The sequence below is a fragment of the Salmo trutta genome, chromosome 13 (assembly GCF_901001165.1).
Source record: "Salmo trutta chromosome 13, fSalTru1.1, whole genome shotgun sequence".
Lineage (NCBI taxonomy): Eukaryota > Metazoa > Chordata > Actinopteri > Salmoniformes > Salmonidae > Salmo > Salmo trutta.
The window spans coordinates 25,081,677-25,106,179 of record NC_042969.1 but is presented as its reverse complement, the minus strand read 5'-3'; the positions used below and the strand labels follow the sequence as shown (position 1 = coordinate 25,106,179).

At 41.9% G+C, this 24,503-nt stretch overlaps 1 protein-coding gene across 1 annotated transcript; it reads right to left on the bottom strand.

Moving 5' to 3' along the window:
• Positions 1–4: 4 nt before the first annotated feature.
• Positions 5–3,468, bottom strand: rnf4 (ring finger protein 4). Its single transcript, XM_029771496.1, has 8 exons — positions 3,365–3,468; positions 2,540–2,665; positions 2,036–2,174; positions 1,884–1,960; positions 1,707–1,719; positions 1,443–1,566; positions 1,194–1,245; positions 5–1,041 (listed from the first exon to the last, which is right to left on the bottom strand). Exons 2-8 carry the CDS (start codon positions 2,549–2,551, stop codon positions 892–894), a joined length of 567 nt encoding a protein of 188 aa, XP_029627356.1. The 5' UTR covers positions 2,552–2,665; positions 3,365–3,468; the 3' UTR covers positions 5–891.
• Positions 3,469–24,503: the final 21,035 nt, after the last annotated feature.

The window sequence follows — 24,503 nt, the reverse complement described above, 5'->3', positions numbered from 1 at the left end:
ATACTTTCAATCAACATTTTTATTGAACCTTAAATTAACTTATCCATCTCTATCCACACATACACAAAATTATTTACAACAATGGTGATGACAATTCAAGCAACACCCACCATTCAGACATCCACCTACTCAGCAGCAATAATAAGATGTTTCTACTGGAGTTAGAGTTCGGTCTCCTGTGGCAACGTGTAACTTTTTGGGGAACCAGACCAAATTTGCATAGAAATTTGGGTTATAGATCTATTATTCTACTTTAAAGCAAGGCTAAGAAGCGGTATATCTGTTCTATTTCTATGCTTAAGTTTTGTTTTGGAGTCTTACTTTCAGTTTTGTACACAAGCTTAAAAAAGCTGAAACAATAGTTTTGGTTATGGAAAATAATTTAATGGTTTAGATGTACAATGATTCTCTACACTATACTAGCTTATTTTGTCATATAAACTGATATTAGACTAACTATTAGAGTTTTAGCAACCAGGAAATGGTGGCGCGATTTCTGCATAGTGCAACTTAAGTGCCATTCACATGTGTTATTGCCATCAACACAACATTGACTTCTTAAGATAAAAATAAAATGAGCAAGTTGCTAAATGAAAATAAAACTCTAAAATGTGGCATTTCATTAAAACAGTATCTGATCAAAGGTAATATAGCTTCTGAGCTTAGTTTTTTCTTGGTTGTGGTCACTGGTGATGCAGATCCACAACGATCTTATTACTATGAAATGAATGACCAGCAGTAAGAGGAATACATTTTGTTTTTTTAAATGTAGGTAAATGTCTGCTGGCATAAGAGTGAGTCATTGTAGAAGAAACATCAGTTGAATGTGTATGTTAACAAAAAGGTATGCTTGTCCAGTAGGGGGCAGTGATAGTCGGGTATGATTCAAAGTCAGATGTATATGGGGTGGTATTGCCTGTGGGTCAGTTTCTTTCTGCAGGTTGGGCAAGTGTGGGATCTCGACAGTGAGTCGCGGAGGCACTGACTGCAGAAAAGGTGACCACATTTTGTGGAGACCACTAGTCTGCCACTTTCAATGATCTAGAGGAAGAGGAAAACAGGATCTTAGTTGAAGGGACAACTTCACATTCTGGTAGCTACACAGCAATTACAGAAACAGTTTGGCATAGTCACCTTCACACACACACACACACACACACACACACACACACAATGAAGTATGCTTCTCTTACCTCAGCATAGGAGTCCATACACACTGGGCAGCTGACTGTACCTGGCGTAGACCTGTGGAGAACAGACCATCAGGATCTACCGCAACTCAAGGTCATGAGTTCAGTGGTCACATGCCAATATTATGAGTGGATAAATGAGATTGATGCTTTTATGTGCCCTAACGCAAATATTCTAGTAAAATTGTTGTACTTTTTTTTTATGTCTCATCTGATAAGATTAGCATGGTCAGAGAGGTTGTTAGTTAGTACCTGGCTCTACTGCTGGCCTGTAGGGAAGATAGGAGGTCAGCACTGAGGCTCCCATTGGCATCCCCCTCCTCATCACTGCTCAGCACGTAACTCTCACCGCCAACTCCACGTCTGCCCCGAAGCCCTGATATATGCCATTTAGCAGATAAACATGCATTTTTCGAACTGAGTTTGTCTGACGTAGTGATGAATGATTACTTGAGGGTCAAAACATATAGTTAATCTAAATATAAATCTCTGTGATTGAGGAAAACAATGAATTACCTTCATCGACAACCTGGTCTCCCCATTTGCAATCATGCAGTGGTGGAAAAGAAGAAAATAGAAACATCAAATGTCAACATTTCAGTCTTTAAACAGTGACAAAAGCTTATTGTTATCAATACATTTAAAACAGCTAATGCATACATCATTATTTGCATAGAGAGTTCCCAAACTCACCACCACAGAATCATTGTTGGTCAAGTCAACCACAGTCGGCTCAGAACCTTCACATGTCAAGTCCACCACCTCCTCACCTGCACAGCCAAAAGAAAGTTTGAAACCTATCCATAATCAACCAGAGAGAAAGGCATAAAGCCATTGGGACTCACTGCTAGTCCTACTGCTCTCCAGCACAGCAATGGTCTCAGCAGCAGCTGCTGCACGAAGTGGCACAGTGGTGGTGACTCTGCTACTCTTGGCTGTGCGTCTGGAACTTGAGGGGGCTCCAGTCCTTCTCTTCCTCTGTGTCTGTGACAAAGTACAGCTTCTTAGTAACCAGACCCCTTTGCTTAAGTGAAAATGAAACTGAAGGTCTTGGAGGGTTATCATGTGGCAGGAATGTAGGCCTACAACGAACACTACACATTGCCTGCTACCTACCGTAGGCTGAATGCTAGAACAGCCATTTCCATGTTCAAAATGTTATGGGGTGCATTTTCTCCGTCAGGCCACTCTAGTGGGCCTATATTATGATCAAATAGCCTCAGCAGGTACAGCCTCAGTGTTCACAGTAAACACACACTGGAAGTTGCAAGGAATTTTCCCAACGTTGCGCTCAGCAGAACTTACATTTTCTCTGTGCGTAATAGAGGGATGTAAAGGTGAGAACTTACTGTACTGCTCATGTTGTGATGGGAAAGGTGTGGATGAAAATCGGTAAAATGTCACGTAGCTATAGTACACGCTGAAAAATCTACATCCGTTCCAACTCAAGCTCTTGAGACCAATTTAACAATAATCTGTGGAAATAAAATAAACCAATGACGTTACAAAACAAGCAGTCACATCTGATAAACAACACACACCAGGCATGAGCCGTTTCAATATTTAGATTTTGTTTGTTGAAAAATAGAAACCTATTAGCTAGCTAATAAAACCAAACGGCACCACAATCCATCTCAGTCTCTGTGCTTCTCTGCTTAGAGAAATAAAACGTGAGTTTAGATAGCTAGCTACGTTTATCCACAAACATTATAACTAACCAATTGTTGTGTGGTTTAGCTGCTGTGATAACAAGAACAGCTGGTTAGTTAGCTAGCTAGCTAATGCGGTTAGCCTGCATATTAGCTGGGTCTGAGCAGGGCAGCTCATCAAGCATAGGCTTATCCCGAGAACATGGTCATTAACACGGCTTATTAAGCATGACATGTGTCTAAACAACTAGCTAAAGTATATGGTTATCAAAAATGCAGTGGATAATGAAAACATGAGCTATAGTATCTAGAATTCAAATTTTAGCTAACGAACAAAGCAAAGCCAGCTAACTTAGCTAGTAACGCTAACACGCTCCTATGCAAGCTCTACCTCCTTGTAAAATAGGCTTACAACCGGAGTCGGCTTTACCTAACATTAACAAAAGCTTTCAACATTTGGGTGAGTGACTGGTGACAGCTAGATGTATCAAATTATAAATAATCCAGGTTTAAAATGGTACATACCTTTTCAATCACTTTTTGAAAAACAACTTCCTCTCTCCTGTAGCCTGCTAACCAAATACAACGGGAAACGCTTCTTCTTCTTTGGGGTTGGGTTGGCGGATCGCATCCACACGCCCCACCTTCATAGAATGAGAAAATGCAGCAGCAGCCCAGGTGGGCAGAGCTGGGCACGTCGGACTGGGACACGTTTTTTAAGCTTGTCACTTTACAATGGGTCCACCATACTCATGTGTAGCCTGAGATCAGTGTATTGCATTTAATTTCGTCTTTGAGTTAAGTAAAAATATATTTCAGTAGTAAACAGGGAAACATCAACGAGTCCCAGGCAGTTCACAATAGAAAATACCAGAGGGGCATCGTTTACTAGGCTACCTAAATTATTGGGATCATAGGTTACCACCAGTGTTTGGAATACATTAAGTTAGTTGACAACACAGACCATGGGACGCCTTTTCTCACGAAGATGTATTTGTCAAAGGTCCGCGGTGGGTGTGTGTAAACTATACGATTATATTGGAGACAGGTTTATAGCAGCGCATGTCATCTATTCCTTTACTCGTATAGCATTTCTACGTAGAAGGCATATCAGCAAGGGAAAATCATTGTTCTCACTTTATGATAGAACATTCAGATTTTCTGCCTGACTGTGGCGCTCTTTACCTGAATTGTTAGGATTTTCATGTGATCACAACAAAAATACTTATTTTGCTCAAATAGGGATATAATTAAATTGTGTTTTTGAGGCTGAGAATATAACATTCCGTTTTCTGCCTGAATGTGGCGCTGTTTACCGTTATTTTCTGGATTGTCTATTGAACAGAACAAAACCACTTATTTTACTCAGCTAGAGATTTAATGAAATTGTGTTTCTTTTAAAAGGTGGGCTGACATGAATAATACATTAAGGGGAAAGTATCCAGAGGCTGATTATCGTTATGCACATCTTTTTATTTACAATGCTGGCAGCCATGGTTTACACAAACACAGGACATTGAATGCTACCCGAATTGACTCAGCGAGGTCAAACAGGTGTGTGTGTGTGTGTGTTAGTCAGATTATCCAGTGTCCATAGCAACACTATTGATTATTCTCTATCCCCAGTGCATGTGGTGTATTTGTATTTATTATGGATCCCCATTAGTTCCTGCCAAGGCAGCAGCTACTCTTCCTGGGGTCCAGCAAAATTAAGGCAGTTAAACAATTTAAAAAACGTTACAATATATTCACAACACATTTCACAACACATTAAGTGTGTGCCCTCAGGCCCCTACTCTACTACCACATATCTACAACACAAAATCCATGTGTACGTGTATAGTCAAATCAAATTTTATTTGTCACATGCGCTGAATACAACAGGTGTAAACCTTACAGTGAAATGCTTACTTAGTCCTAACCAACAATGCAGTTTAAAAAAATACCTTTAAAAAATAAGAATAAGAAATAAAAGTAACAAATAATTAAAGAGCAGCAGTAAAATAACAATAACGAGGCTATATACAGGGGGTACTGGTACAGAGTCAGTGTGCGGGGGTACCGGTTAGTTGAGGTAATTGAGGTGATATGTACATGTAATGTAGGTAGAGTTATTAAAGTGACTATGCATAGATGATAACAGAGAGTAGTGATGCAACCCATCAGGATGCTCTCGATGGTGCAGCTGTAGAACCTTTTGAGGATCTGAGGACCCATGCCAAATCTTTTCAGTCTCCCGAGGGGGAATAGGTTTTGTCGTGCCCTCTTCACGACTGTCTTGGTGTGCTTGGACCATGTTAGTTTGTTGGTGATGTGGACACCAAGGAACTTGAAGCTCTCAACCTGCTCCACTATAGCCCCGTCGATGAGAATGGGGGCATGCTGTCGTAGCTGACATGGATAGTGTTGAGTCATCCACATACATAGACACACTGGCATGTTGTTAGTAAAGATTGAAAAGTAAGGGGCCAAGACAGCTGCCCTGGAGAATTCCTGATTCTACCTGGATTATGTTGGAGAAGCTTCCATTAAAGAGCACCCTCTGTGTTCTGTTAGACAGGTAACTCTTTATCCACAATATAGCAGGGGGTATAAAGCCATAACACATACATTTTTCCAACAGCAGTCCATGATCAATAATGTGAAAAGTCTAACAAAACAGTCCCCACAATCTTTTTATAATCAATTTCTCTAAGCCAATCATCAGTCATTTGTGTAAGTGCTGTGCTTGTGGAATGTCTTTCCCTATAAGCGTGCTGAAAGTCTGTTGTCAATTTGTTTACTGTAAAATAGCATTGTATCTGGTCAAACACCATTTTTTTCTAAATGTTTACTAAGGGTTGGTAACAGGTTGATTGGTCGGCTATTTGAGCCAGTAAAGGGGGCTTTACTATTATGTAGCTGAATGACTTTTGCTTCCCTCCAGGCCTGAGGGCACACACTTTCTAGTAGGCTTAAATTGAAGATATGGCAAATAGGAGTAGCAATATCGTCCACTATTATCCTCAGTAATTTTCCATCCAAGTTGTCAGACCCCGGTGGCTTGTCATTATTGATAGACAGCAATATTTATTTCACCTCTTCCACACACGGAATTCAAAATGACAATACTTGTCTTTCATCATTTGGTCAGATATACTTGGATGTGTAGTGTCAGTGTTTGTTGCTGGCATGTCATGCCTAAATTGGCTAATCTTGCCAATGAAACAATCATTAAAGTAGTTGGCAATATCAGTGGGTTTTGTGATGAATGAGCCATCTGATTCATTGAACGATGGAGCTGTTTACCTTTTTGCCCAAGATGTAATTTAAGGTGCTCCAAGGCTTTTTACTTTCATTCTTTATGTAATTTATCTTTGTTTCATTGTGTAGTTTCTTCTTCTTTTTATTCAGTTTAGTCACATGATTTCTCAATTTACAGGATGTTTGCCAATCAGTTGGGCAGCCAGACTTATTTGCCATTCCTTTTGCCTCATCCCTCGCAACCATATAATTTTTCAATTCCTCATCAATCCACAAGGATTTAACTTTTACTGCACCTGAGTTCAATTTCGAGTCTCATAGCAAAGGGTCTGAATACTTATTTAAATAAGGTATTTCTGTTTTTTATTTTTTAGAATCTTAAAAAAAATCTAAAAACTGTTTTCGCTTTGTCATTATTTGGTATTATGTGTAGATTGATGAGGAAATGTATTTAATCCGTTTTATAACAAGGCGGTAACGTAACTAAATGTGAAAAAAGGGAAAGGGTCTGAATACATTCCGTACACATCCCATCTGTTGATGAAGCCACCTGAAATCAATGACTGCATACCAATTGTCCATCCCTCTCCTCATGGATATCCAATCATTGGATAGGGGTAAGCATTAGCTTCAGCTACTTTACATCATTTTGAAATCCCTGAGATGAGAAGAAATGTGCAAGTCCACACTTTGGAAGAAGGACAATGGATATCCAGCCAACGTTGATAGTCACACACCTTGGAGTCATTAGTAAAAAATAATATTCTATAAAAGGGCAAATGACTGACACAAGTTGTTGCAGTAGTAGGTAAGACAATGGATCCAGATCTGTATATGTTAATTATGGACTTTAAAGTAACAGGCAGGTAGAGTGGGGCCAGGTGGGATAGGGCCAGGCACGTCCAGGTGGGATAGGGCCAGGCACGTCCAGGTGTCAGGCCAGGGTGTCCTCAGTCGCGGTCCAAGAGCCTCAGGCCCTCTGGAAGGGGAGACAGAGAAATATTATAGATGACGGTTAGTGAGAACATGATGTAGTGTCTTTGGCTATGCCGGATTAAGTGATATGACATGCTATCCTATAAAATTCTTTCTTTGTAATTAATATCACCTGATTCGCTAATCATGTAAATGTAATTAACTAGAAAGTCGGGACACCACGGAAGAGTGTTTATATGTAACAGTGTAGGTTCCGTCCCTCTCTTCGCCCCAACCTGGGCTCGAACCAGGGACCCTTGCACACATCAACAACTGACACCCCACGAAGCATCGTTACCCATCGCGCCACAAAAGCCGCAGCCCTTGCAACGCAAGGGGAAACCCTACTTCAAGTCTCAGAGCGAGTGACGTCACTGATTGAAACGCTATTAGCGCGCACCACCGCTAACTAACTAGCCATTTCACATCGGTTACACTCCCCCCCCCCCCTTTGACCTCCTCCTTTTCCGCAGCAACCAATGATCCGGGTCAACAGCATCAATGTAACAGTGTAGGTTCTGCCCCTCTCTTCGCCCCAACCTGGGCTCGAACCAGGGACCCTTGCACACATCAACAACTGACACCCACCGAAGCACCGTTACTCATCGCGCCACAAAAGCCACGGCCCTTGCAACGCAAGGGGAAACCCTACTTCAAGTCTCAGAGCGAGTGACGTCACTGATTGAAATGCTACTAGCGCGCACCACCGCTAACTAACTAGACATTTCACATCGGTTACATATAGAGCCGTTATCTTCCGAATAAACTCTTAAAGACTTTAATATTTTACATCGATAGCCGTCAATATTAATTGTCACCTTATTTTCAGTCTCATAATGAAAGTTGTAAATTCTTGGTTATCTTCACGAACCCTGGCTAACAAGTTGAATCAGCAATACAAAATTGGGTTTAATTATTTATTTACTAAATACCTAACTAATCACACAGAATTACATATACACAGAATGCAAATTATGTCATACAGAAAACGTCCCTGGTGGACGGAGCCGACATGGCGGCTTGTTACACAAAGAAAGGGGGTTGGGCTTGAATGAAAGAGCGGGAAGACTGAGGAACAAAAGAAACAGCAGCTATGCTATCGTAAATACAGAATCTTATGCATTCTAAATTACCGCCCATTTGGAAAAGGAAAATGCAATAAATATTTACTCTGAGCTGCGCTTCGGTAGATTGGCCGTAGATAGTAGGCCGGGTTGGCCAACAGGGATCTTCCTGTCCTCGGAAGAATGTCTCTGGTGGTAAATTGGATATGTTGTGGTATCTTTGTCGTGTGTTAGATTGGATCCGTCGTCCATCCTTTCCTAGCCCACGTCTACAGTGGCCGCTGCTAACTCACAGACTAGGAAGTATCACTTCTGTAGTGAATAAGCGTTCAAAGTTCATACCATTCACAACCAAAGCTCACGCCGAGGTTGGCTTAGTTCTGTACTTGACATGTGTGTGCTTTTAACGCAGAGGCTGCAGACCTCACGTAGTGGAACTCTGGTTACATTGTATCATTGTCTTATATAGTGGTGAGGGGAGGAGGATGGGTTTCATCATTTATGACCCCTGTCTCTTCACAGGGGCGGGCCACTGATCAAGCAGGGCACTTTCCTTATGAAAACCCAATTCTCTCAATTGGAAGCTAAAATTACATTTAATCTCCTAACAAACAATTTCAATATCAAACATTTCAATTGCTTAACAATTCCATGTGACTCTGATAACTAGAGGATGTAGACTTTCCCAGGTACAGTTTATGTCGTCCTGTCATCAGTCATAATGTCTCAGATGACAACCGAACTGACATCCATATTCATTAAGTTCCAACACATATTTCCAACTGGTTCTATTACCGAAATATGGTTCCTTTCCCCCATTTGTTTGATGTTCCCAGACTCTCTATATTTAACAAAGGCTATTCAACAGTCCTTCAGTAGGGTCAGAGAGAGAGGAGAAGGGAGAAAGGTATTTATGGGGGGGGTCATAAACCTTACCCACAGGCCAACGTCATGACAATGACTAACACCATAGTACACTAAATACACTGGGGGTAGAGAATAATCAATAGTGTTGCTATGGACACTGGATAGCCTGACTAACACAGACACACACCTGTTTGACCTTGTTGAGTCAATTCAGGTAGCATTCAGTGTCCTGCGTTTGTGTTAACCATGGCAGCCAGCATTGTAAATAAAGAGATGTGCAGAACGATAATAAGCCTCTGGATCCTTTCCCCTTAATGTCTTAAAAAAATATATATATATATATATATATATATATATATATATATTTACCCCCAATTTAGTGATATCCAATTGCAATCCAATTATGATCTTGTCTCATCACTGCAAATCCACAACGGGCTCGAGGGAGAGGCAAAAGTCGAGTTATGGGTCCTGGGAAACATGACCTGCCAAACCCACACTTCTTAACACCCGCCGCTTAACCCGGAAGCCAGCCGCACCAATGTGTTGGGGGAAGCACTGTTCAACTGAAGTCAGCCTGCAGGCACCCAGCCTGCCACAAGGAGTCACTAGAGCACAATGAGCCAAGTAAAGCCCCCCGGGCAAACCCTCCCCTAACGATGCTGGACGATGCTGGACGATGCTGGACCAACTGTGCGCTGCCCTATGGGACACCCGGTCACGACCAGTTGTGACACAGCCTGGGATCGAACCCAGGTCTGTAGTGACGCCTCAAGCACTGCGATGCAGTGCCTTAGACCGCTGTGCCACTCAGGAGGCCCCTTAATGTATTTTTCATATCAGCCAGTCCCACCTTTTCAAAGAAACACCATTTAATTAAATCTGTAGTTGAGTAAAATAAGAACATTTGTTCTGGTCACAAAATAATCCGGAGGATTATGGCAAACAGCGCCACATTCAGGCAGAAAACTGAATGTTATATTCTCAGCCAGGACCATCTTTTCAAAGAAACACCATTTAATTAAAGCTGTAGTTGAGTAAAATAAGAACATTTGTTCTGGTCACAAAATAATCCGGAGGATTATGGCAAACAGCGCCACATTCAGGCAGAAAACTGAATGTTATATTCTCAGCCAGGACCATCTTTTCAAAGAAAACGAATTATCTCTATTTGAGCAAAATAAGTATTTTTGTTGTGATCACAAGAAAATCCAAACAATTCAGGTAAAGAGCGCCACAGTCAGGCAGAAAATCTGAATGTTCTATCATAAAGTGAGAACCATTATTTTCCCTGGCTGATATGGCTGCTACTTAGAAATACTATAACAGTAAATTAACAGATGACATTCACTGCAATAAACCTGTCTCCAATATAATCGCATAGTTTACACAGACCCACCACGGACCTTTGACAAATAAATATCCGTGTGAAAAGGCGTCCCATGGTCTGTTTTGTCAACAAACTCAATGTATTCCAAGACTTGTGGTAACCAGATGATCCCAATAATTTAGATAGCCTAGTAAACGATGCCCCTCTGGTATGTTATATTGAGAACTGTCTGGGACTCGTTGTTTTCCTGTTTACTACTCAAATATATTTGACTTATTAAGTAAAATATGAAATGAACTGCAATACACTGGTCTCAAAAATATTAGCATAACTAGGCTACACAGAACCACGGCAGTCCCACTGTATGATGAGAGGCTTTTATTGTATTAAAACGTGTCCCAGTCCAACATGCCCAGCTCTGGGCTTCTTCTTCTTATTTTCTTCTTTTTCTTCTTCTTTTTCTTCTTCTTCTTCTCCTTCTCTGATATCATGGCGGTCCACAAGCAATCGTTTAAGTGCATGCCGCCACCTACTGTGCTGAATGTACGATCAATCGTGATCTGCCCAATTCTTTACTACCATGAACATAAAATAAAACCAAATAAATCCCTACTAACTTGTACCTCCCCCTCACCTTCCCCCAAAACCCCTCCCTAACCCCTCCCCCAAAAACCCTCCCCAACCCCCCTACCCCATTAAACTTGATCTATATCACGCTGAAACACTCCACCCTTAGGATTGTTCAGCATGTCAACAACCGTTTCAACAGTAACATCTGTTACCCCCAATATCTCTTTTGCCGTCTCCACAATAACCTTCAACCCGAGTCGTATTGATAACCTTGAGCACAAGATTTCTGAACAGGCCTCGAAACCATGCCAGGACCATCAGAAGCACCAGCCCTGACAGTAGCTCCACTTACTACAGGTACATTTATGTAAGCTCCATCAGTCCGCACTGTAGTTCTACCATCTGTTTTACGGCCTCTGCATATGATAAATTATGACCGATCCTATATCTCTGAGCCTCTCTAATCTCTCTCTGTACCTGAAATCCACCAAATGCAGCACTGTGTTCTCCCCCACAATTACAGCACTTAACCTTCACATTGCTCCCACAACCACCATAATCATGTGCCCCTCCACACTTTTCTCTCCTTTACACTGAGCAACTACGTCCCATTCTTTGCCATTTAAAACACTGCAGTGCATATGGGACAAATTCTCTAACATTGAAATTAAGGAATCCTTTCTGTACTTTTTCCGGCAAGACTTTCTCAAACCTCGGCATCACTGATAAGCTTTCACTTCTTTGATCCTCTTTCGTACTGATCAACCTTTTGGCCTCAATCACTCTGCCTCCCTTCACATTTTCTTTAATATCATCTATGGACATAGATATTGGGACTCCAGTGATGACTCCCCTCAATCTAGCATAAGCACCAGGTACATGGCTTTTAATCTTCTTCCCATTAAGCTTTTCCATTTTCAAAATCTTCCCTTGCTGAGCCTGGCTACCACACAATATTAACAATCGACCATTTCCAATTAACCGAGTTAATTTCACTTCACCTACCTCTTTCTCTACGACATTAGTTAGTTGGATAGGGTGTAAGTGAGGCCCTGTGGTCTCATCAAACACTTTCACCACTTTCCACTCCAACACATCATTACTCTTGCTTCTTAACTTGGCCCTCTTTATGCTTTCTTTACTAGACGCTCCACTGCTTTCTGTCTCATGATCTCTCTTCTTCCTATGTCTTTCCATTACTGACCATTCCGGTCATTGACCCTCGTCCTCCCGCTCCATACCATCAGAACTGACACCCATGTTGTTCTCATTCCAGCACAGCTGTTGCTTCACTAACTTTTTCTCCATTTCGTCCATTTAGTCTGCACTACCCGCCTCCATTTTCGACCTCCCACGGCCGTCTGATCCTTCTGCACCCCACTGGGGCTTCACTTCTTCTTCTTTACGTTTTTTGGGCAAATCACAACCAAATGACAGTTGCATACTCCACCTACTGGCGTGTTGATAGATCTCCAACCTGAACCATCGACCTATCGGCCACTGGCCCAAGCGCCTAACTGCAGGCCAACAACCATCCAAGATCCCCCCCCCACATTCCCCCGAGAGCTGCCCCTCAACCATACAAGACCCCCCCCCCAAAAAAACTCTCCCAATGCAACAACAACCAACAAAACGAACAAGAGAAAAACAAAGGAAAACAACAATGCACAAACAAAATACATCAAGGAGAACAAAGGACAACTGTATACGTTTGAGTGCATGTGTGGCACTATTTACATGCGTGTATGTGTATGTGCGTCCGTGTGTGTGTGCACGTGTGCGTTTGAATACAAGTGTGTGTATATGCATGTTTACACATGAACAAGCACCTACACGGCATTCAATGTAAGAGTGTTGCCCCTCAGTGTCATTCAAACATACTATTTTTTTGTTTATTTTGACTTTTATCTTTCTGTCATTCTATCCTCTGTCCAGCAACTCCACTCCCACATGTCTCCAGTTCCACATCCCAACCCTCAGCTTCCCTCAGCCCATATCACCTGTCTCTGCTGGCCACCCTCTTCAGATTTCTACGCGCCATATATCTACAACAGCACCTTGATACAGATAACTTGAAACCTCATGATAAGGACCATTCCTCTACTGCTACAACAGCACCTTGAGACAGATAACTTGAAACCTCATGATAAGGACCATTCCTCTACTGCTACAACAGCACTTTGCCTTTTCTCTATTTCATAAGGAATATTCCTTCCCCTTTTCCAAATGGCACCATCATCTGCATATAAGGCCGCCCCTATACCCTGTCCAATATCCCAAAAGATAATAATCAATCTTCAACTTGAATAAGATAGTTATAGCACTATCCTGTGGAGTTCCATTTTCCACCTCATATTCTCTTGATAACTCACCCTGACCTGGAAGATTCAGTCAAACAAGTAATCCATAATCCAGTTGTACATTCTCCCACTAATACCCATTCCATTCAATTCAAAAGATCCCTAAAGATTGGAAAGCTGCCGCGGTCATCCCCCTCTTCAAAGGGGGTGACACCCTAGACCCAAACTATTACAGACCTATTTCCATCCTGCCCTGCCTATCTAAAGTCTTCGAAAGCCAAGTTAATAAACAGATCACAGACCATTTCGAATCCCACCGTACCTTCTGTCACGGGTGCACCTCAGCCACGCTGAAGGTACTAAACGATATCATAACTGCCATCGATAAAAGACACTACTGTACAGCCGTCTTCATCGACCTGGCCAAGGCTTTCGACTGTATTCTTATCGGCAGACTCAATAGCCTTGGTTTTTCTAATGACTGCCTCGCCTGGTTCACCAACTACTTTGCAGACAGAGTTCAGTGTGTCAAATCGGAGGGCATGTTGTCCGGACCTCTGGCAGTCTCTATGGGGGTACCACAGGGTTCAATTCTCGGGCCGACTCTTTTCTCTGTATATATCAATGATGTCGCTCTTGCTGTGGGTGATTCATTGATCCACCTCTACGCAGACGACCCCATTCTGTATACTTCTGGCCCTTCCTTGGACACTGTGCTAACAAACCTCCAAACGAGCTTCAATGCCATACAACACTCCTTCCGTGGCCTCCAACTGCTCTTAAACGCTAGTAAAACCAAATGCATGCTTTTCAACCGTTCGCTGCCCGCACCTGCCCGCCCGCACCTGCCCGCCCGACTAGCATCACCACCCTGGACGGTTCTGACCTAGAATATGTGGACAACTATAAATATCTAGGTGTCTGGTTAGACTGTAAACTCTCCTTCCAGACTCATATTAAACATCTTCAATCCAAAATCAAATCTAGAATCGGCTTTCAATTTCGCAACAAAGCCTCCTTCACTCACGCCGCCAAACTTACCCTAGTAAAACTGACTATCCTACCGATCCTCGACTTCGGCGATGTCATCTACAAAATAGCTTCCATTACTCTATTCAGCAAACTGGATGCAGTCTATCACAGTGCCATCCGTTTTGTTACCAAATCACCTTATACCACCCACCACTGCGGCCTGTATGCTCTAGTCGGCTGGCCCTCACTACATATTCGTCGCCAGACCCACTGGCTCCAGGTCATCTATAAGTCTATGCTAGGTAAAGCTCCGCCTTACCTCAGTTCACTGGTCACGATAACAACACCCACCCGTAGCACACGTTCCAGCAGGTATATCTCACTGATCATCCCCAAAGCCAACACCTCATTTGGCCGCCTTTCTTTCCAGTTCTCTGCTGCCAGTGACTGGAACGAATTGCAAAAATTGCTGAAGTTGGAGACTTTTATTTCCCTCACCAACTTTAAACATCAGCTACCTGAGCTGCTAACCGATCGCTGCAGCTGTACATAGTCCATCTGTAAATGCCCACCCAATCTACCTACCTCATCCCCATACTGTTTTTATTTTGTTTACTTTTCTGCTCTTTTGCACACCAGTATTTCTACTTGCACATCATCATATGCTCATTTATCACTCCAGTGTGAATCTGTTAAATTGTAATTATTCGCTCCTATGGCCTATTTATTGCCTACCTCCTCATGCCTTTTGCACCCACTGTATATAGACTTTCTTTTTTCTACTGTATCATTGACTTGTTTATTGTGTTATTGGCTTGTTTATTGTTTACTCCATGTGTAACTCTGTGTTGTTGCCTGTGTCACACTGCTTTGCTTTATCTTGGCCAGGTCGCAGTTGTAAATGAGAACTTGTTCTCAACTAGCCTACCTGGTTAAATAAAGGTGAAATAAAAATAAATAAAATAAAAATTGAATCAGTAGACCTTCCCGCCACATTGTATCATATGGTTTTTCAATATCAAAATATACTATTGACATCACTTCCTTCATTGCCAAAACTTTGGTCACCTCAATACTAACTTTAACCAATGCATCAAGGGTAGTCCTTCCTTTTCTGAATCCACTCTGGTATGGACTTAATAGACCCCTATGTTCCAGATAACACATCAATCTGCCTACAGACAACTGTTCCATTAGTTTACAGAGATTTACTGTAAGTGCAATAGGTCTTTAACTAGCAGGACTGGATGGATCTTTACCAGGTTTCACAAAAGGCAAAACCACAGCACGTTTCCATCCTGATGGTAGCACTTCTGTCCTCCGTATTTTCTTAAATAAACTTTCCCAAAACTTCTGTAGGCAGTTGTTTAAACAATGTAGCATAATGGATCTTCACACGGGGCAGTGCAACTACACCCCTCCAAAGTCCTCGTTATTTTAAACGTGATGAACTCAGCATCCAGTGACTCTCCAGAATCACACTTCTTAAAGGATACATCTTCATGCATTCTTAGCTTTTCTTCCTTACATATTTTACATTCATCACTTAGATTGTCAACTTTATGCACTGCTGCAAAAGCTCTTCCTAGATTACCTGCTTTTTCTTTGTTTGAAACAGACATAACATTTTCCTCAGCCAACACAGATATCTGTACTGTCTTTCCTTTCACCTTCATTCTCTTTAACATTTTCCACATATCCCCCAGTTGTTTCCCTTCCTAGAAGAACAGAATTCCCTCCTTGCACCTTTCTTTGCATTCTTAACGACTTTCCTAGCCAACGCTCTCTTTCTCTGAAAGACTATCATGCTATCAAATGTAAAATGATTCTTCAAAGTTTTAAAAGCATTATCACAATTGATGGCCTTAGTACATGCTTCAGTCCACCAAGGAACTATCTTTAGTCTACCATCCCCCCCCTATTGGAATAGCCAAAAAGGCAGCATCCAATATGACTGAATACACAGATGCAGCACAGTCTTCTACCGACCTTTCCATTGACAATTTATGACCTTCCTTTTCACACAAAGTGTAAAAAAGTTCTGCATTTGCTTTGTTAAAGCACAAATTTGAAACCAGTTCCCTTTTATGAAAACATACGTCAAGATCTATGTTGCACATGACCAGTGGCGACTCGTCATTCCGGGCAGATGGGTCAGTGAAAAGGTCTTACAATATTCGATGATTACATTTCTCTAAAACGGGTTATAGCTACATGTGCACCACCAAGTCAGAACAGTTGGCGAAATTAAGAGGCGAAAATAGACTAAATTATTAGGGTGAGACATATGGGCTACTAACAGCTTACTGCACAACATACACTTAGTATTACTTTCTTAGCTATAGTATACGTTTTTGTTGTACTGTATGTGTGTTAATAGTTTTGTTTAATGTTGTGTTAGTGTCTGTAAGTTGTTTTGTCTGAAACGTTGTTCCCCCTGCTGCTATTGGACCAGGTCTCTGTTGGAAAAGAGATGTTATCTCAATGAAAAAAACCTGTATAAAAAAAAAATGAAAATAAATATAAAATGTAAAAAAATAATTAATGTCTTAATCAAAATGATGGATTGCCTCTTATCGGCTTGTCGTCCCCTTATGTCATAGTTTGTACATCTCAATTGTCAGTATAAACCAAATTTGTTTAAGCAAGTCAGCCATATCAGCTATGTTTTTTTAAAAGGCAATAAATGAGGCTGAATGAACTGGTAAGGTGTTGGGACTCTGCTGTTGGGACAGCTTTATGTAGGCCCTAACAGTTTGTGGGCACCATTTGTCACCGTTATAGTGCAGTTCATGTATTGTTTAGTGTTGTGTTGTGTAGTGGCTTTGCTGGCATGCATCCCACATTCTTTTGTTTGTTTGCCCCACCAAGATTTACGTGCTAAAATCACCATTGCACATGACTGGGAAATTATCAGTACCTATTGTGGATTCTATCTTCACATCCAACTCACATATACCAGCAATGGAGGACACCAGCAATGGAGGACATGACAATGTACCTCTCATTCAATCTTCAACAACTGAACCATTGGCATTTGTGGTATTGCTGCCCCACAAGCTGTTATGCGCATAGACATTTCCACAACATATCTCCTTAACACTTGAACTGGATTTCGCAACTGTGTCTAATTCAGATACAGAAATGGGTTTACAAGGATTATAGTAATTCAACGATGCGATATTACCCCCTTCTCTACACATCTCCACCGCCCCACATTTATGCTCTTTGAAACCATGAATCACTCTATCTGCTACACCTTATTTGATAAATGTAGCACAACCACCAGTGGTCCCTCTATTCCATCACTTCTCACAGAAATAAACCCAGGCACAATATAATCCAACTGAGGTTTAATCCATGTTTCTTGTATACACACCACGTCCAGTAAAACATCCAAGTCATGTATAAACTTCTTAAATTCTTGTCCATTGGTTATCAACTCCCGGTATGGGAGCAGCTTTTTGGGCTCCCGAGTGGCGCAGGGGTCTAAGGCACTGCATCTCAGTGCAAGAGGCGTCACTACAGTCCCTGGTTCAAATCCAGGCTGAATCACATCCGGCCGGGATTGGGAGTCCCATAGAGCGGCGCATAATTGGCCCTCATTGTAAATAAGAATTTGTTCTTAACTGACTTGCCTAGTTAAATAAAGGTTATATAAAATAAAAATCAAACTCCTAGTGCTCCATTGAACACCATAATACTAGTCATTATCTTGATCATCATTTGAAATCTGGTTCAGCATCTGATGTACAATTTCTACCGTAACTTCAGAAATCCCCAGAATGTCTTTGGCTGCCTTCACTTCTTTTATTTGTGCAGTCCTGCTCGTATGTGGAGAGTGAAATTGATTGCACTACACATGAAGGCCAAGAAGTCTACACTACCATGTAGTAATCTGTAATCAAGCATTTATGCTCGCATATCGCATTAACAATCGGCTGAGGTTCCACTGGCGTCCTTGGAGCAGCCACTATCTGCCGATATGTTGTATCTGGAGTATTTTGAACACTAGGTTCGTTATTCACTTTCCGAACAGCCTCAGCATAGGATACATTGTTAGTAACTTTGTACCTCTGCGCTTCCATGGCTTTGAGTTGTACGTCACATCCTCCATATACTGCATGTTCTCTGTCGCAGTTACAACATTTAACTTTAGCATCAGTCCCACATTTCCCATACTAGTGATCCCCAACATACTTTGCACATCTCATTTTACCTTTGCACACATTAGCAACATGCCCCATCCGTTGGCACTTAAAGCACAGAAGTAGAGGTGGCACGTACTCTTAAACTTTTTCAGCCTGGGACCCAAATTAGAAATGTTTTTCCTGGGACCCAAGCTTAGGAAAATACGCAACTCTACATACACTACTGTTCAAACGTTTGGGGCCACTTAGAAATGTCCTTGTTTTTGAAAGAAAAACATATTTTTTTGTCCATTAAAATAACATCAAATTGATCAGAAATACAGTGTAGACATTGTTAATGTTGTAAATGACTATTGTAGCTGGAAAAGGCAGATTTTTAATGGAATATCTACATAGGCGTACAGAGGCCCATTATCAGCAACCATCACTCCTGTGTTCCAATGGCATGTTGTGTTAGCTAATCAAAGTTTATAATTTTAAAAGGCTAATTGATCATTAGAAAACCCTTTTGCAATTATGTTAGCAGAGCTGAAAACTGTTGTTCTGATTAAAGAAGCAATAAAACTTTTTAGACTAGTTGAGTATCTGGAGCATCAGCATTTGTGGGTTCGATTACAGGCTCAAAATGGCCAGAAACAAAGAACTTCCTTCTGAAACTCATCAGTCTATTCTTGTTCTGAGAACTTAAGGCTATTCCATGCGAGAAATTGCCAAGAAACTGAAGATCTTGTACAACGCTGTGTACTACTCCCTTCACAGAACAGCGCAAACTGGCTCTAACCAGAATAGAAAGAGGAATGGGAGGCCCTGGTGCACAACTGAGCAAGAGGACAAGTACATTAGAGTGTCTAGTTTGAGAAACAGATGCCTCACAAGTCCTCAACTGGCAGCTTCATTAAATAGTACCCGCAAAACACCAATCTCAACGTCAACAGTGAAGAGGCGACTCCGGGATGCTGGCCTTCTAGGCAGAGTTCCTCTGTCCATTGTCTGTGTTATTTTGCCCATCTTAATCTTTTATTTTTATTGGTCAGTCTGAGATATAGCTTTTTCTTTGCAACTCTGCCTAGAAGGCCAGCATCCCGGAGTCGCCTCTTCACTGTTGACATTGAGACTGGTGTTTTACGGGTACTATTTAATGAAGCTGCCAGTTGAGGACTTGAGCCGTCTGTTTCTCAAACTAGCTTTTCTTTCAAAAACAAGGACATTTCTAAGTGACCCCAAACTTTTCACCCGTAGTGTAAATATCGGTACATTTCATTGTCCTTATCCCTAAAACAAATACAATATAGACAAGAATAAATAACAATGAAATTAAATATTAATATAAATATATATTCACATTTCTTTTCTACCATTAAATACACTCTTATATATCTGTCTAGGTTGGAACTGTTGCTGTTAAAATACAATAAATCATTTTCATTCTGTACTGGAAATAAACTGATTGATCACATCACACAGATGAGTAACAGAACACACACACAGGCTTTTTGATAGTGCAACCCTAACAATACAGATGAAAAATTATCAGGCCTACTGTACATCTTACCGTATAAATTATTTTTAAAAAGAAAGTCTAGATTAGAACTGTTGCTGTTAAAATACAATACATATTTTTAATTCTGAACTAGAATAAACTGATTGATCACATCACACAGATGTAGACCAGAAAATACACACACTGAGGTCATACTCAGCATTGACACTGTTTCTGTACTTGTTATTTAAGTATGTCAGAGTTGAGAACCCTGACTCATATAGTTATGTGGTGCCAAACTGGATCAGAATATCGGCTGCTTTCTCAGTCAGACAGCATACGTTCCATTTATCGAGCGCATGCATCAAATTGTATGAGTAAACTTGACAGAAAGTAGCAACATGTGAATGTCAAATTTTTGTTGCAAACATATCCAGTAAAAAAATGTTTGATTGCATAGTTTCTTTACATATTTGTATTAATTTATTTGCCAAGTAGCATACATATTATTTATTCGATGACGTCTAAACATTTATTGTGAGAGCCTATAATATAATTTCCCTCCAAAATGCATAGTTTTGGAGCAAAATGCAATAATAAATGGTCAAGATAGCAGAGAGTAGGCTCTTTCAACAATGAGACCAACGCTGAGAAAGGTGGTTTTGATCGCGCAGTTGGACTGGGACCAGCCCCGCCGAAAGCGCAGGTCTGTGTGGTGCTAGAGATGGTTGAAGTCCCGAAAGCATGCAGGGGAGTTCCACCGTCTCATTCAAGAGCTTCGACTATTTCGAGAGGAATTTAACAAACAACTATCCAGGGCAAGGTTAGCTGTTGAATGCGCCTGTTGGATTCTGACAGCCCGGTGGAGAATGTATCGGAGAGTGCTTGGTCTCAGCCCCTCAAATGTCGATGCCTGCGTGACGGCCACATGTGTTCTCCACAACTACCTGCAGAGGTCATTCCAGGAGCCGCACCGGATGGAGATGGGCACGCCAAATGGTCACCTACCTGATGTCACCAGGGCAGGTGCCAACAACGCCCCCAGACAGGCCCTCCAGGTGAGGGAGAAGCTGACCACCTACTTCTCATCGCCAGCAGGTGAAGTCCCATGGCAGTATGCCGTGGAGTGAAACGGCTCTTTTAAGAGCCCCCTAACACAAAGGTTATTTTAAGAACCATCCACCATTTTCCATAAAATAGCATTTTTCCCCAAGATTATTTTATGTCTCCTTCTCTCTTCATTTGGAAGTTATATTTAAGTGACATTTGGGAGTAAAGACCACACCTTAACCCCTTCCCTCTCCCATTAACATCAGTATTATACACACCTGGCATGGTACATCAGGTGAGCAGGACCTCTAATTATAAGACACACAGTTAGTATGATAACAATGGGAAAAGGTAACCTAGGGTCCATACAGATAATATAGTTTACCACCATCTTCACTGGTCTGACAAAATGCAGGTGGGAAAAAAAACAATTAGGAAGAGAATGCATTTTTACTTTAATCTTGTTTAAGATCTGCAAAGGTGTAGGGAAGAAATGAGCAGATTAAGTCCTAATGAAATATTAATAAACAACTGAAACAACTGACTATGAAAACATAATTGAATAAGTATTCCAAGTACAGGAAGTATGGGTGTTGTAAAAATGTTTAAAAAAAATACAACTATTGAAAGAGGTGTGTGTGTGTGTGTGTGCATGTATGTGCGTGTAAAAATACAAAAATGTAAGTGTAGCCTGTAATCTGTAAGAGTACAACAAGAGCATGTATTGTTGGCACAACTGCAGACAGATACAGGGACTACTCATAAAGCCTAGACGTAGTAGGGGAACTGCAGACAGATACAGGGACTCTACTCATAAAGCCTAGACGTAGTAGGGGAACTTCAGACAGATACAGGGACTACTCATAAAGCCTAGACGTAGTAGGGGAACTGCAGACAGATACAGGGACTACTCATAAAGCCTAGACGTAGTAGGGGAACTACAGACAGATACAGGGACTACTCATAAAGCCTAGACGTAGTAGGGGAACTGCAGACAGATACAGGGACTACTCATAAAGCCTAGACGTAATAGGGGAACTTCAGACAGATACAGGGACTCTACTCATAAAGCCTAGACGTAGTAGGGGAACTGCAGACAGATACAGGGACTACTCATAAAGCCTAGACGTAGTAGGGGAACTACAGACAGATACAGGGACTACTCATAAAGCCTAGACGTAGTAGGGGAACTTCAGACAGATACAGGGACTACTCATAAAGCCTAGACGTAGTAGGGGAACTGCAGACAGATACAGGGACTACTCATAAAGCCTAGACGTAGTAGGGGAACTACAGACAGATACAGGGACTACTCATAAAGCCTAGACGTAGTAGGGCAACTTCAGACAGATACAGGGACTACTCATAAAGCCTAGACGTAGTAGGGGAACTGCAGACAGATACAGGGACTACTCATAAAGCCTAGACGTAGTAGGGGAACTACAGACAGATACAGGGACTACTCATAAAGCCTAGACGTAGTAAGGGAACTTCAGACAGATACAGGGACTACTCATAAAGCCTAGACGTAGTAGGGGAACTGCAGACAGATACAGGGACTACTCATAAAGCCTAGACGTAGTAGGGGAACTTCAGACAGATACAGGGACTACTCATAAAGCCTAGACGTAGTAGGGGGACTGCAGACAGATACAGGGACTACTCATAAAGCCTAGACGTAGTAGGGGAACTGCAGACAGATACAGGGACTCTACTCATAAAGCCTAGACGTAGTAGGGGAACTACAGACAGATATAGGGACTACTCATAAAGCCTAGACGTAGTAGGGGAACTTCAGACAGATACAGGGACTACTCATAAAGCCTAGACGTAGTAGGGGAACTGCAGACAGATACAGGGACTACTCATAAAGCTTAGACGTAGTAGGGGAACTGCAGACAGATACAAGGACTACTCATAAAGCCTAGACGTAGTAGGGGAACTACAGACAGATACAGGGACTACTCATAAAGCCTAGATGTAGTAGGGGAACTACAGACAGATACAGGGACTACTCATAAAGCCTAGACGTAGTAGGGGAACTTCAGACAGATACAGGGACTACTCATAAAGCCTAGACGTAGTAGGGGAACTGCAGACAGATACAGGGACTACTCATAAAGCCTAGACGTAGTAGGGGAACTTCATACAGATACAGGGACTACTCATAAAGCCTAGACGTAGTAGGGGAACTTCAGACAGATACAGGGACTACTCATAAAGCCTAGAGGTAGTAGGGGAACTGCAGACAGATACAGGGACTACTCATAAAGCCTAGACGTAGTAGGGGAACTGCAGACAGATACAGGGACTACTCATAAAGCCTAGACGTAGTAGGGGAACTACAGACAGATACAGGGACTACTCATAAAGCCTAGACGTAGTAGGGGAACTTCAGACAGATACAAGGACTACTCAAAAAAGCCTAGACGTAGTAGGGGAACTACAGACAGATACAGGGACTACTCATAAAGCCTAGACGTAGTAGGGGAACTGCAGACAGATACAGGGACTACTCATAAAGCCTAGACGTAGTAGGGGAACTACAGACAGATACAGGGACTACTCATAAAGCCTAGACGTAGTAGGGCAACTTCAGACAGATACAGGGACTACTCATAAAGCCTAGACGTAGTAGGGGAACTGCAGACAGATACAGGGACTACTCATAAAGCCTAGACGTAGTAGGGGAACTACAGACAGATACAGGGACTACTCATAAAGCCTAGACGTAGTAAGGGAACTTCAGACAGATACAGGGACTACTCATAAAGCCTAGACGTAGTAGGGGAACTGCAGACAGATACAGGGACTACTCATAAAGCCTAGACGTAGTAGGGGAACTTCAGACAGATACAGGGACTACTCATAAAGCCTAGACTTAGTAGGGGGACTGCAGAAAGATACAGGGACTACTCATAAAGCCTAGACGTAGTAGGGGAACTGCAGACAGATACAGGGACTCTACTCATAAAGCCTAGACGTAGTAGGGGAACTACAGACAGATACAGGGACTACTCATAAAGCCTAGACGTAGTAGGGGAACTTCAGACAGATACAGGGACTACTCATAAAGCCTAGACGTACTAGGGGAACTGCAGACAGATACAGGGACTACTCATAAAGCCTAGACGTAGTAGGGGAACTGCAGACAGATACAGGGACTACTCATAAAGCCTAGACGTAGTAGGGGAACTACAGACAGATACAGGGACTACTCATAAAGCCTAGACGTAGTAGGGGAACTACAGACAGATACAGGGACTACTCATAAAGCCTAGACGTAGTAGGGGAACTTCAGACAGATACAGGGACTACTCATAAAGCCTAGACGTAGTAGGGGAACTGCAGACAGATACAGGGACTACTCATAAAGCCTAGACGTAGTAGGGGAACTTCAGACAGATACAGGGACTACTCATAAAGCCTAGACGTAGTAGGGGAACTTCAGACAGATACAGGGACTACTCATAAAGCCTAGACGTAGTAGGGGAACTGCAGACAGATACAGGGACTACTCATAAAGCCTAGACGTAGTAGGGGAACTGCAGACAGATACAGGGATTACTCATAAAGCCTAGACGTAGTAGGGGAACTGCAGACAGATACAGGGACTCTACTCATAAAGCCTAGACGTAGTAGGGGAACTGCAGACAGATACA

Excerpts from the sequence above, each read along its gene's own strand:
- rnf4 (XM_029771496.1), bottom strand. Across the intron at positions 1,246-1,442 it reads CAGGCCAGCAGTAGAGCCAG|GTCTACGCCAGGTACAGTCA; the intron begins GTACTAACTAAC and ends TGTTCTCCACAG. Across the intron at positions 1,042-1,193 it reads GTATGGACTCCTATGCTGAG|ATCATTGAAAGTGGCAGACT; the intron begins GTAAGAGAAGCA and ends CTCTTCCTCTAG.